Genomic DNA, 15,115 nt, shown 5'->3' on the forward strand with positions numbered 1-15,115 from the left:
CTGTATAATTCATGTATGTACCCAGTACAGAATACGTTACACATACGTGCCTTAGATACGTTATACGTATAGTAATGCTCTCCGCGTAGGCAAAAAGGTTGAATTATTTTTGCCCTCGTTTCCTGTTCAAGTTTTATTTTTAAGTTTACAATTGTTGGTCTAGGCGTTGTGAAGAGTATTATATAATCTTGGATATATAACAAGGTCTATTTTTTTTTTATACACTTCTGTCTTCCCCTCTGTAAGCTCCGTAGAAATCAGTGTTCGAGAATTGGATGATATGTAAATCTGTCGCATACGCACGACTGAATTTTAGAAATTTTATTCGTATGTATTTAAATAATAAATCGTCGAATGTATGAGTTTTTTTTTTTTTTTTTATCCTAGTTTACTTTCTCAATTTTAGAATTTATTGACGATTCGTTGACGTGCATGTTTGGTTGGATATTTTTGGAAAAGAATCTCCGAATTTTGAAATAAAAGTAACAAACATTTCTCGAAGAAGAAATCAATAATTATAGTATTAATGGTAAAATCTTGGATTTCGCATGGAATGCCTTGTAACAAATGTAAAAAGTTTGCTGAAAATGGAGTGTTGAGAGTTTCGACGTTGCGGACGTTATTTAGGCTGGCAAAACCACGGCTAACGAATGAAACAAAGATAAGGCTTATCAGCCAGGGAAAATGACGAGTGGATAAGGTATGTACGCGAACCGGGGATACGATTGCAGGGGAATAACAGTTCTGATATACCTACGTGGATACACGTAGCGCTAAAAGCCGAGAGCTTTATTCCGCGGACTCTGCTCCTAGTTTACTGCTAAACGCCGTAACAGAGCTAAACTAAACTGCACTACCTGCTAACCGTTTGCCGGATCTGGAAATTTAATTAGCACTTATCACCGGCCTCGAAATACACCCGGGCAAAAAATATGCCTCGAATGTAGATGCGTGTGTAGATATTTTTTACACGGGGGTGTGCAGAGGTCAACAAATGATTTTACGTGAGTTTTGAACGAGTGGATTTGCCATAAAATGATGAGACAGCTTTTTTTTTTTTAATTCGTTGACGAGTTATAAAATTTCAAAGTCAAGAGAAAGAAATAAACGAAAGTTTCCCCACGTTATTTAAATGGGAAATGGAAAATCGCGATGATGCAATTTTATGAAAGATTCGAACATTGTTCGACTTGCGAAGTCTAGAGAATTGTGGATGTGCCTGTTGTGTAAAAAAAGAGAATGAAAGAGGAACAAAAGAACAATTTTAACGCACCGTTGAATTTTTATCTGCCGTGTACGTATAATAACATATGCTGCGTGTACGATCGGAAGATTAGATAAACGATAAAAATTAGTTTGAACTTTCGTTTTTTTTTTTTTTTTTTTTCATCTTATACCTACCTGACGGCTCAATCGTTTTATAAAGGGTCTAAAAATCGCTGAAAAGAGAGAAATAAAAAATGATTATAAATCGAAGTTATTGAAATATTTCACGAGCCGCAAGCAGCTGACGATATCGAAGAAAAATCACGAGAAACGAAGACTTGAGAATGATTTCTTCTATTCCTCTCTTGCGTGTACAAAATATCTAACAACGTCAGGCGCGTCGTATTGTTAATTAATATCGGTGTAAAATTTTATACAGTTTTACAATGAATCCATAGTTGTTCCGTAATTTAGAAACTAAAAATACTAATAACAACTAACTATAACTAACCAGCTAACTAAGTGGCTAGGTGTATAGATTTTACTTTCGCGTACCGCTGCAAGTTTCACCTCAACTCTCTTTGTACGATTTGCAATTAACGAAAGCTTGGGTTGCGCAACGCCTGTGTATATATGTATATATATATATATATATATAAGGTGTGTATATATGGGCATGCGTACTTTTGAACGAAGGGAAACTTTTTTTGGTGGCGATGCGATAATAGGCGCGACTGTCCGCAGCCGCCATGCATACATACATACATACATACATATGTATATGCATGCAAATTTCCGCCAAATACGTGTAATCACTTTTGTCGCTGTATAAAAGTCGCTACCACCAGCTAACTTGGGTACTATAGGTATAACTGCATGAATTAACAGCCAAGCTATATACATGCATATGTATATGTATACAGTATAGAAATTGCGTAAAAATTTCTTAACGCGTTGTTTTATCCATTACTTTACTCGGTTCTTTGTTTACTTTATTTTTTTTTTCATCCCTAACGATCACGTTTCTCAGCCCGGATTTATTTCATTAATTTTTTTTTTTTTTTCTTTGCAATGTATTTTTCCTTCCAAATTTCGAAACGAGTTTCATTTATTTTCTTTTCTCTTTCTTTACCGCTTAGATATTATTCAGGTTCGTTGGATTGAAATCGTGCGCCTGTGTTATCGAATGACTGAGTTTATATCGAACGATATTATAGGTAAGCTGACAAATTGTAAAAAGAGAGCGAAACTCGAGCGAAACTCGAGCGAAGATCACGATACCGTGACGAGTTTGTTTATTGTTTTCTATACTTTTGTAAAAACCGCCGATTAAACGACCAAACTTGCTATTATGCCTGAAACTGCTTATTTATATGTAATGTTGTATATATAATACTTATACCGCTGTGACGCTTTCACCGAATTATACCTAGCAGTCATGGACGTATAAATAATAAAAAGAACACTGGGAATTGCCGCTTCTAATACCGCTGCGTTATATTATTGCAAAGTCATTTTAAACTCGACTGCATAATATTGTTTCGTATAATACTGCCGATATTCGTGAAAAATAGTATATTTTATGTACCAATAAAATTTGCCATTTTTTTTACAACGCTCCGGTGAATAATTATTCTATTTTTCAAATTGCGTATTTTACTGCACGGCAAAATCATAACATCGGAAAATTGATATTACAGTACGAGTATAGTGATAAAAATAACCATATACGGCATAAAATTTGCAAAAGATATACTTACGTACGTACATTAGAATTTGTTAACATCTAAACATTGATTAATCAAATTATATAATCCGTATTTAGGAAAGAATTGAAAAAAAATTTGTTGCGAAAAAATAAGACATGGTATATTATAGCGTCGTTTTCATTTTATTGTCGGACAAAAAGTAAAGTGCCTCGCTTCTGATTAGTTTTCCGTTATAATATATAATGTTGTGCGAAATCTGCAGTTCAATTCGGCAAAGCCAGATTTTGTTGAACAGCGGCTGGTGCCAAGTTCCCTGATTTATCACTCGCTCTGAATCGTGTATAATAATCTCGAAATTGCCTGTAATAATCGTAATTTATTTGGCCCGATGAATCGCCCGTCACCTGCATTCACCACACGAGTGAAATGAATATTCACTGATGCGTATTCGTATTAATAAATATACATGTGTATATATATATATATATAATGTACCCTAATATAGCGTTTTTCTTCTTCTTTTTTTTCGTATTATTACTGACGCGTTGGGATGAATTTTGGCCAACCGATCGAAACGCGAAACCCTGGAGGAAGCCCCGGAAATTTAATAAGCTGATTGTCAGATCGCAATCGTAAGCCGTGACCGAATACAGAGAGAAGATTCTTCGACATTTATTACGTACCGCAGCCATACGTATTTTAAATATGTTACGTAATTACGGGTTATCCTTTTTTTAATTTTTTAAATATTAATTTTTAACTTGAATGTACGTATCCCTAATTAAATTTTTTGTTCATCCCTGCACAATATGTTTTACATTCGCGATTAATGTTTTCATCCGGTCTCTTCGTTCATTTTATTCGTATTTCTGCAGCGTATCGGCGAATGTATACATACATTATACGATGTGTATGTAACGAGAGAGTTGTATGGGAAATTTCTAACATAAAAATTTAATTTCTAATTAATTAGAAATGTAGTAGAAAACATGTGTTCGTAGAAAATACTTCATATTTGCTACTTGCGTACGTATTATGCATTATTACACGTGTTATCTGGATACGCGAAGCGATTATTCCGTCAGGAATTAACGAAATTTTTGTCTTACACACTCATATTCAGGCACGAATTATTGTACAATTCACCAGATTCGGGTTTTTGCTCTGCACGCAACGCGAGCGTGATACATTTATTAGGTACATATATCGTGACTTTCGTATTTTGCAATTACGTGAGGAAGAACAAGAAAAAAAAAAAAAAAAAATAGAACGAGAAACGAAAAAATATAACCTTGTTTATTATATTACATATCATTTTTAATTTTATTCTTTTACGCATACCTTACACGTAAATATGCAACGTTGCGAATTTTTGGCCGTCTGTACGGTAGGTGCAGCTGAATTTTCTGCAAACGTGAATGTACGACTGTATTTTTTATTTTTTTTTTTTTCGTTCTTGCTTTTTTTCACGACTTTATAACGTTATAATTTATAACCACGCAATTTATAAAGCCGTGCGAAGAGCGAAACCGAAACTCAACCGCCCGTAATATACAACTATATCATATACGTTATATAGTCAGAAATGAGTCGAAAGAGAAAAAATGAGTGGAAATAATAATAATAATAATAATAATAATAATAAGAGTTGGAAAAAAAAACCATAAAGAGAAGAAATTTTTACATCACGTTGAAATTGCTTCGACCCCTTTGCAGAGGGTTATACCTCAATTCTCTGCATTTTAATTAATTATACACATTTGTGTATTATGTTATAATAATTTAAAACGGGTGTTTCTCTCTGCTACAGTTATATTTTTTTTTTTTCCCTATTCATTATTTCAGGCCTCAGTCGGGTTGCCGAAGAATCGGGTAAAAAAATAGATTTTCGTTTCCAGCTGCCGGGAGAAAAGGTTATAAATTGTTAAATATTCAAATCTACTTCACTCGTTGAATCGGTTCGCGACTGTATATTGAAAAATCGACAATCATTACTTTACACGCATACGCGAGCTTTCGAATTTTTCTGTAACGTTGTACACGAGGCAGGTATATTATGTAGATCATACCACAACTTTTGCAGCGACGCGCGATAATTTTTTAACGCGATTGATTTAGGCCCCTGATAGGTAATACCTGGGTATGTAAATGTTGCGTATATAATATATACACGCACACACACGTTTACACCTAACGGCGTACACGTCGTGGAATCGGCAATCGTTTTGTTTGCCAACGAAATTCCTGCTTGCCAACTTGTTTATTGATCTGTAGCGTGTAGAGTCTGATGGCGAAATTCGGCACAGAATTTATATCGGCGACAAACGCTTCGCAAGCAATCGCATGCTGTACCTTTGTGAGTATTCGTACCTATCCACCTACCCACGTTTACTCGACACGCTGTTCGTCGAGTTCGATTCTGTAATACGGAACAACTGTGTCGTATTATATACCTGTGCAGGTGTGTGCCGCCGATACACAACGATAATTATCTGATGATTCTGCAGAATATTTCCTGACAATATAAATCAACGATATTGTCGTATAATACAGGTACAGGGAACAATGTAACGAAATAAAGAATTAATGGATAAATCAAAGAATTTCAATCCACGGATGGATGAAAGAAAGAATAATGTAGGAGGGAGGAATTTTACGATATCGCAAAACTATATCGCGGCGGCGTGATGGTGGTCAGTTTGCGAATATTAATTAATCCTAGTGTGTGTTAAAGAACGTTTTTTCAGCTGATCGCAATGACAAATATATGTATACATATATATATATATATATATAATTATAGTAGACGCAACCTGTCCGATGCATATCGTGTGAGTGAAAATGTAGTTAGAAGTTTTAACTAATAGGAACTAGCAAGAGAGAGTGGAATGATGACGATGATAATGGTAATAACGCCGACAACAGTAATGGTAAAAATAAATAATATCCAGCACGAACGAGTGACTGATTACTGTGTATGTAATCAAACCTGATGTGTATTTCTTTTGTCGTTGTTGTTGTTATTATTGTTTTATTCTTCGGATCAACCGACTCAATTACGCGTTTGCAAATTGGCAAATCAAGGCAGGCGTTACGAGTATAATACAACGAGTAGCATTTTAATCGTTATACGTTGCGAAAGCTAATTTATTTTCTTTATTTATTATACTTTGAATCACTAATATTATTTTACAGAACCGTTCTTCCAATAATACGAGTATCATATCGAGAGCGAAAAATTGTTTCCTTCGTATCCTGCGTAATATAAATGAAATTAAGGAGCGAATTGTACGGCAATCAGCTCCAGCATATGCCGCTTTCGCAATCGGATATATATTTGTACAGACAATTGAGTCTAATGAAATTTTTCTCTATTTATTTCCAGGATTCATAAACTGCAACGCAAACACGCTACAGTCCCTAGCTCAACTTCACGGTGAGTTCGATAATATTTATCTACAGGTGTACGTATATCCTATAACACAGTTTACTCTCCGTAGGAATGTAAAAACAACAATATATACATGAGTAATAAATCATACACTGTAGAATGACAATATTCGAAAATTTTTCGTCGCCGAATTAGCCTGAAAATTAATAGCTCTTCGAAAGTTCACTGTTGTATCTAAAAAAAAAAAAAAAAATAACATAGCCGATTACCTGCGTCATCGATTTCAAGTTCCTCGAATAAATTTCTGCACCGCAGTTCGACAAGGATGAGCTTCGATAATCAAGGTGTATAATAGAAATAAATAAGTTTAAAAAAGAAAAGGAAACAAAGTGTAAAAAATAAAATGCCGTTTCGAAAGCTTGTTGACGGGTTTTGACGATGTTACGTTAGTTAACTTTTGCGGTATTCTTGACCGTCTTTGTGTATACGTGATGAGCATTTTCCCACGATCATCAATATGCCCACAGCTCTGTATATATGACAAAAGTTTCAAAATAGTTAGAAATCGACTGTCAAACATAACGTTACCGAACGATGAGATCGGGTGAGTGGCATTCACCGATGTTTTAGATGAATATCTCCAATCATGCCTAAATCTATCGTACACGCACCGTTGATCCTTACGATCGATACATCGTCAATGCAGGAGATCCGTCACGCCGATATACGTATAATTACATATATGCAGGGTACGAATAAACGTTTGTCGTAATCGTACGTCGGTAATCATCGGTGTCGACTTTGAACGGAGAAATTAAGGGTCGATAATAAGAAACGAACAAGGCTGCTAACAAGGCGCAAGGATAATTTTCCTTTCTTCTCTTTTCGTTCCTTCTTTTTTCACCCATACTCACGTTTATCTTTCGCCTCTTCAAACTGCAGGTCCGGCCGTACTTGAACGAACTGCTTTCACTCATTCACCGTATTATAATATAACGCGGTATGCTCGCATCCGTATGTAACGTATTATACATGTGACACCGATGTGCGTAGGTGAAAACGTTTAACTGCTCCGAAAGCTTCGCCGTGTTGCAGCCTCTCGTATAAGGTACGATACGCGTATGTAGGTGTTGCACGTTTCTACGTGCGAAAATCGCGCATAGATAGCCGAACGCGCATCAGGATCTCTCCTCCAATCTCGCTTTCTGTCGTTAAGAACTATAGCTTTTATTCCGTCTTCGTAATTCCAATCTTGCGGATCTTTAAAGGTCGTCCGTCTCAGATTCGCGTTTACGAAATTTAGTCGCGTCGGTCAACCAATTAATTTTTTTTCATCTTCGCTGGTAGATGGAAAAATTAAATTCATTTATTCGCAGTACGTACGCTGTATATTTAGAAAAAAGGATTATCATTGACCTGTGATACACATACATACTGATAAATGTGTGCAGTAAGAGAACAAGAAGTAATGAGGATTTGAAAATTGATGATATCGGTCACTCTTTTTTTTTCGGATTAACTGTTGAGAAAAAGAATCGGAATCGAAGGAAATTTTTGCAAAAGTTACCACCAAGTGTTTTCGGTCTTTTTTTTTTGTTTTTTTTCTCAAATCGAATTCCAAACATTAATCGATGTACACTTTGGTATTCTCATGCCGTTTCATTCTTGCAGGGTAGTAAATTATTTGAAATTGAATTCGGTACCGGAGAATTTCAAATGTCAATCCATCTTCTTTTTCTCTTTGCTTTCTACTCATTGCCAATTAGATGTATTCTTTCATCAAGTTTTCTCTATGTGTATCGTCTGTGTACGCACGTACGTACGTAAGACGAGGAGATAATGAATGCTAGGAAGCCGCCGTTACATTGCAGCGGAAGCGGATTGCTGACAATTAGAGAAAAGCAGATGGGAATCACCATCGTCCCGCTGGATGTATTTAGTGCCACTAACCTCTAAAGTCCAACGTGTGATGTCTGTACGTTGCAACACGTAACACACACACACGTCGGTGAACCGTAGACAGGATCGTACTTACGTAGAGTACATCCTCGCAGGCTACTCGAGGGGTCGTTGGGTCGTGGGTACGTCAGTGAAATACCGTCAAACTAATCACGCGTTGCGAAATGAGTACCGTGTTCTTGTTATTGTTCTTGTTGTTCTTGCGTTTGAACACATTTTACAATCTGCGCTCGCGCTGCTCGAGAAATGTCGTTTATTTATTTATTTATTAAATAAACAAACACGGGCAAGACCCACTTACATGTGGGTACCCATCACACGAAACAGACTTGGTAGTTACGGAGTAAAAAATTGAAACAATCCAATGATGGAAGTAAGAAGCTAAGACAAAGACGTGAGGGAGACAAAAATTAACCGGTAAAGACCGTAATAAATAAAGGAGTCAACCTGGTGGGAAGATGACAAAAAGGAGGGTCCTGAACGAGGCTGTTGAGTACCTGAACGTATTAAGGGTCCAGTGAGTGATCATTACCCGGTCTGCATAAGCGTGGAAGCCAGCCGCGGATCGCGTAGTTAGCGCGATAAAAGGGAATCTCCGGTAGCTCGTCATTACGGTAATCAACCTAATTCCCTCACGCGAATCTACCAGAGCACACGGTGTCGGTGAATTAAAAGCGTGAAAAAAATCTTGCTTCGACTCTGGAACGTGTGTAAATTGAAGTGGCACAAAATTGGATCATCATCGTGGTCGAAGAGACTCCTCTTATAATGTCTTAAAGTCGTGCCTGAAGTCAGTAACGTTACTGTAACGATGCATGTTTTGGGAAAATTGTTACTTGGCGCCTTTAAGAATGTCTGAAATTTAGTAAACGATGATAAATAAAATATACTCATATTTTGCAAAGCCAACTCCTTGAAAGTAATTTGAAAATCGTTTGAAAACGATTTTTTCTTCAATGTTTCCTTTCGTTACGGCAACGGTACCGACGTCAGCCTCATCGAATGACGGGAATCGCAGTTGAAGGTAGAACGAGACCTTCACCGAAGTGTACCAATTCCATTCGAGCGAATTACCCGCCGCACATCTCGCTGGCACTTGTAACCGCTTCTTCAACAATTATTAACGTGGTGGTTCCAGAGAGCCACCAGGGAAATCTCTAGCGACTCTATACCTCGATTTCAAGTCCCTCTCTCCCTCTCTCTCTCTCTCTCTCTCTCTCTCTCTTTCTTTCTATTATCTCGGGATCTCTGCTTATACATACCTAATGTTACATACATCCCTCGTGGAAATTAAAGTCACGAGTCTCTCTCACCGCCCGCTGTATGTAAGTTCGAGTCCATTGGTTGGTGTGAATTCTGCTAACCGTCTATGCACCTACCCACCATGATAAACCTCTGAATGATTAACGGTATGGCTCGTGTAACGTACGTACCCACATGCACTCGTGTCGGTGGTTGCATGTGAAACCGTGCGTTCCGTGCAATGTTATGGTGCTGCAGTCCCGGCTTATGCTCTGCCTGGTGCCATGTGTTTAGTTTTACGAAGAACCAAGCGATGCACCGACCACTTCTCATTATGCACTGATACTCCACGATCTACGTCGCTCGATAATCCAACGGAAAACTCCCCTTGATGCCCCATGGTGGTGCAGTGAGAGAAATTTTCAGTTCCGGTTAACCGCTCAGTCCTTGACCTACTTTCATTTTTTACCACAATCGAAAAATATGGTTCTAGGTAGAAAATGAAAATTAGTTTTCCAGTTGTTACCGGAAAGTCTAGTGTTCGTTACTATTCGTTTTCATTTAGATCACTGTTGCTACATTTGCTTGCAACTGTTGCGAAAATTTAATGCTTGTGCAACAATAAATTAATGTTAAAGCCTTGTTTCACTAAAAAAGTAGAGTAAATCGAACAAACTGATTTTGCGTTGCAGTTACGAAAAAAGGAACGCCGATAGCGCAAAATGGTTAGGCGTACCTCGTTTTTCGTAATTCCAACGATATTCCAACAGTTTTCTCAGCGATACCTGTTTTGCTGAATTTTTCTAGCTACTGTAACAAACGAAATTTTTCTCAGTGTGTGGAATACGTCTCCGAGCTGATTGTGATTCTCGATGATGATCTTGTGCCTTGTACAAGTAGATACAACATACTGTTGGGTATTAAACTCTGCAACGGTTTTTTCGGGTATAATATTACAATAACGCAATGATTTATATCTTGCTGTTTTATCGACATGATCGTCGTAATAATCGTCGGTAATAAAAATCTTGGATCGCCTCCTCCGTCCGATGATGCAAGAATCTATCTGTCTTATCGCGGTCATGTTATTATTCAAGTGAATACCGCGAAGAATACCTTTTAGAGTAGCGCGGTTTCTGGATTATTCATAAATCAAGTCTGCTCCCATGTACTATTTCGACTTTTCTCTCCATTATCTATTTTTTTTTTTTTTTCATTCTTCCCCTATAAATTTACGTCCAAATTTCGTGTACCAAACGACAGCTGGCCGCATATAAATTACAACTCGAAGCTGAAGGAGAAGCCGCAGTTTCTCTCATTCATTCGCAGAGATCTCTTACAGGTTACCAACAGTGATAAATTACCTGTATCCAGACTTTCCATATCTAATCATACGTCTCTATGAATCATTGGATCTATAAATGAATTAATTCAAGCAGTAACTTCCGTTACTTGCCGGTTGCAGGAATCAACGATTACTTCAGTCCTTCACCTCGCGTCACGTAAAGTTTCCTTACGCGTGTTGTAAAGAACTGCAAAAACTGGTCCGTATTATACCTACTTCCGATAACGTTACGCAATAAACACAGCCGCGTGATTCTGGCTGTAAATGCGTTTACTAGTTTCTTGAATTCGCCTCGAATTGGCAATTGGATTTTTTACGCACGCGCGCTTCAGACCAACGTTGAGAAAGCTTTGACTCGATTTAATCTAGCTGTCAAAAGATTGATCTTTGACATTGGTGTATCCGCTCTGACCGGTCATTCAATATTCGAAAGGTCACCTGTAACATCGTTTATACCCGACGGACTTATTTTCTAACCAGCATGTCGGGCATCGTAGGTACAGAAAATCGCGAGACTTTACTGAAATCGATTTGCATTCGAAATCCGTTTAAAACTTGAACCTCAATTCATTCGTGTCAACGATTTTTATCGCCTCATTTCAATTCCTCTTATATTCGTCAATGTCAATGTATAATCGAAATTCTGAGTATAGGTGCAGTGACCTGTATTTCGAACGGTTAAAAACTAATTTTGCATCTCGGATACGCGAGTTTATTACTGTCGGATTACAAAATACGCGGAATGTTGTAACGAGCAAATAACATATACGCTGTGCCTGTGTTTCGAAGCTTTATTATAACATGTATATATATATGGGCGATATGACGCGTGTGTCGATTTCATCCCGCACCGTATGGGAGTGGCTCGAAATTAGTCAACTATGCGATGTGATTGACTGTATAATCCGTCGCTTATACGAGTTATACGCTATATGTTGCTGTTCGGTAAATTATTTATTCGACCGTTACAGTCGCTTCTACGAATGTGTAACCCAATACAGATGGACGTATGGCACGTTGGACCGGTCGTAAAAATTTTTGGCTTATAGATATCTCGAATGGAATGTATCGCACAGAGATAATCGATCGCTGGCAGCAATTCTTTCGTATACGTAAATTGTGCGGGTTGATTGACTTTTTAAATATCGAATATGATGGCACTTGTAATTTATTTCGATTAAATTCGATATCAAACACGTCTATACTCCCTCCATGTATTGTTCTTCAACTTGCGCTAAAACTGCGGAAGAAATTATTCGAAAGTATGAAATCGATACGCGTTGCGTAAGTTCAGGGTTCACCGGCAGGCGTGAATTTTTTTCCACGATAGCAACGACTTGCCTGAACGGTTTTGCACTCTGCCGTATGATTATCAGCGCATAAAGTTTCCTTGACAATTTTTGTCGTTGGTATTTTTTTTTTTTTTTTTAATTGCATCTCTTTGAAACATTTTACAGCGTTCAATATTATATTAAATGTTTTCACGGATGACGAGGTCAGTTCACGGCCGCGGTGCAACAACCGCTGCATGATTTGGTATCCAGTTTAAACAAAGTCCTTCTAAATTGAATGATGCAAAAAATTGGAATACTTCGATATCCGCGCGTGAAACGAAGCGAATTTTCACCCGCATCACGGCAACTTCAGCGTTGACACACTGTTTAACGTGTGGTAAATACACACATCGTGTATAATATACACGCCACCGAACTGATGACGATTGCACAAATTCCAAGCTAAATATTATATCCATCGGACGGGGTAAAAGTTGTTTGACATTTAAGGACATGTCGCAGTATCATCTGGTAATAAATATTCGACAATTTTAGTATACATATTCATTGAATTTATCTCTAGATGATTTTTTTTTTTCAGTGCAAGTGTAGTGTACATCTACATGGATATGTATATATCCGAGATCCGAAATATGCGAAATGCATATTACACTAGAAACTGCGCTTGTCGAAATCCTTTTTTTTTTTTTTTTCATTTAACTAATATTAACGCGGAGTCGCACGAGATTTCTTTGCTCAGAAACATCCTTGACAGTCGGACAACGATCCAATTGAATAATGTATCGAACGGTTATGTAACCCATGAGACAGCCGCGTCCAAGGCCAACCTCACGCCGCGAAGAAAGTACGAGAATATTGAGATTTTAATCGCTGCGACTTTTAGTTTCTCAATTCTCGCGGTGAAAAAACTGTCAACTTTGGTTAAAATTATCATCCTCTAATTTTTTCTTACGGAAATTTATCATCATCCCCGAGCTTGAGGTGCAAATTTACCCTCCAGTTGAGGCTTTTTTATTTTTATGGGAGGACACCTTTATCAGACAGGTAAACGTTTCAACTTATCCGACTCTGTGTCTATATTTAAATCATCAATTAGACGCTGTTCGTGAAAGCTAATAAGAATCGATGACGTTTGTTTTGCATGATGTACGATGAAGAGCGATTGCAACGTGTACGGATGACTACCTCGCGAAAGGACAATTGTCGTTACTGTTTCAGCTTCCGTTTCCGGTCCCTAGGACAGAGTCCAGATGGAATTTTTGACGGTTGACTCTAGCGTGAAGAAGAGCGGAACCGCGTAACACGCGCGGCGAGCAAAGCTGACGATCATTCCCGTTGACCATTGTTCACCGTGGTTCAATCTGCAAGCCAATCGTTTCACCGCCTCATATATGCGTATATACTGGACTTTGAGAAAGAACGAAAGTCAATTCGCGATTCGATTGTGTAATCGTCTAATCATAGAGAATGACAGATGTCTTACAATCAGGTGAATCAGACTTCTAGCGACGACTGCAGTGAATCACACTTTTCAAATAGTTATTTTCGTGGCAAGTGCGCATTAAATAGAGATTTCTCGACGAGTATAAAGTGCCGGACGAGTCGAGAAGTCTTCATATGCGCACGTGTCAAAAATCCTATTTTTTATGCCACCTACTGTCAAAAACTGATAACATCGTGCAGTTTTTACGAGCACTAGTGCTTGTAAAAACTACAAAGTAATCGAGTCGTTGACGAAGGTACCGCAGAAAACATGTCGAGTGGGAGGATGAAGATCTGAGAATAAGAAAGCCAAAACAAAAATTTAATCATTGTTTTTGGTTTACAATTAGTTTTATTTTCGTCGCGGGCAGGCACCGATTACTCCTGGGTCTTAATTAATTCGTCCAAGCCTGCAAGACGGAGGTTTTGCGAATCTTTTCTATACTTGGCTCAGCTCCTCTTATATGGATCCGAGGTGTAGTAAGAGTTGTTCGTTATAAGTCGTGGGTCGGCGAGCTTCTCGATTTAGTTTGAGCCACGGTCGGTTTTCTCGTATTGTATACATGGCGTATTTCATCGTATAGTGCGCAATGTACATGTGTAGCCTTCCCATCGAAAGAACAGATGTCGAACGATGAGGGAGATCGCGAAGTGATAGCGATGAAGATGGAAGTCGGATAATTCGCTTCTCGCTTTTCGAAATCACCCTCACATCATCCTCTTCCTCGCTTCTTCAACTGTAATTCAACACCGACATCAAGAAGCGCGGGTGCGGCGCGTGCAAATCAGGTTCAGAAAGTGTGCGGAGTCACCTTACACCGCTGTATACTTGTAAATTAAACTCTTCTCGCGTACAGAGTTTATTACGCCTATGGGGGTCAACTGCATTCTTTCGAGGACATTTCCCGAAGCTCGTTTGGCACAAATTTCATCCACACGCTTGCGTCGACAGGTTACATCGTTCGATGCTCACACCCCGCAGTATGTCTCAAACATCTGCGAAACCATCGCTGTTAATCGCATCAATGAAAATATTCGTACGATAAATACGCACAGGCGTTAATTATCATCGCGACTAATTGAATCAGAGGGAACGGTTTCCCGTGCAAGGTAAGTGTACCGGTTATTGAACCTGGTTTGTGTTTCTTTTTTTGTTTTTTTTTTCGGTCTTATCTTTTTGATCTCTAGTTCCAATATTACCAATAAATCCATTTCTAGCGTTTAATCCTCTAGCAATTGGTTTTAGTCAATTAACAATTTTGAAAAATAAACGTGTCGATAACTGGTACACTTAGCTTAACTACTGTTTTCACGGGCTTGTTACACGCACGGATGCCTTGGCATATCCCATACGTGTTCACGCACAGTTGTAGGTATTTCGACTTCGGTATTAATAGATCCCTGTGGTTCCAATACAACTGCACCGACAACCATCGCAAGACGCGGTTAGAATTCCTCGGGAGTTCGCGCACTTGCGCAAGCCATG

The 15,115-nt window shown here is 38.2% G+C and overlaps 1 protein-coding gene across 1 annotated transcript in view; it reads left to right on the top strand.

The window, feature by feature from the left end:
- Positions 1-15,115, top strand: part of LOC124307111 (cytoplasmic polyadenylation element-binding protein 2) — a 125,810-nt gene that overhangs the window by 86,324 nt on the left and 24,371 nt on the right. Inside the window, exon 4 of the mRNA XM_046768501.1 lies at positions 6,301-6,351. Coding sequence (XP_046624457.1) covers positions 6,301-6,351 — 51 coding nt within the window. The remainder of the gene's footprint in view (positions 1-6,300; positions 6,352-15,115) is intronic.

The sequence above is a fragment of the Neodiprion virginianus genome, chromosome 6 (assembly GCF_021901495.1).
Source record: "Neodiprion virginianus isolate iyNeoVirg1 chromosome 6, iyNeoVirg1.1, whole genome shotgun sequence".
Taxonomy (NCBI): domain Eukaryota; kingdom Metazoa; phylum Arthropoda; class Insecta; order Hymenoptera; family Diprionidae; genus Neodiprion; species Neodiprion virginianus.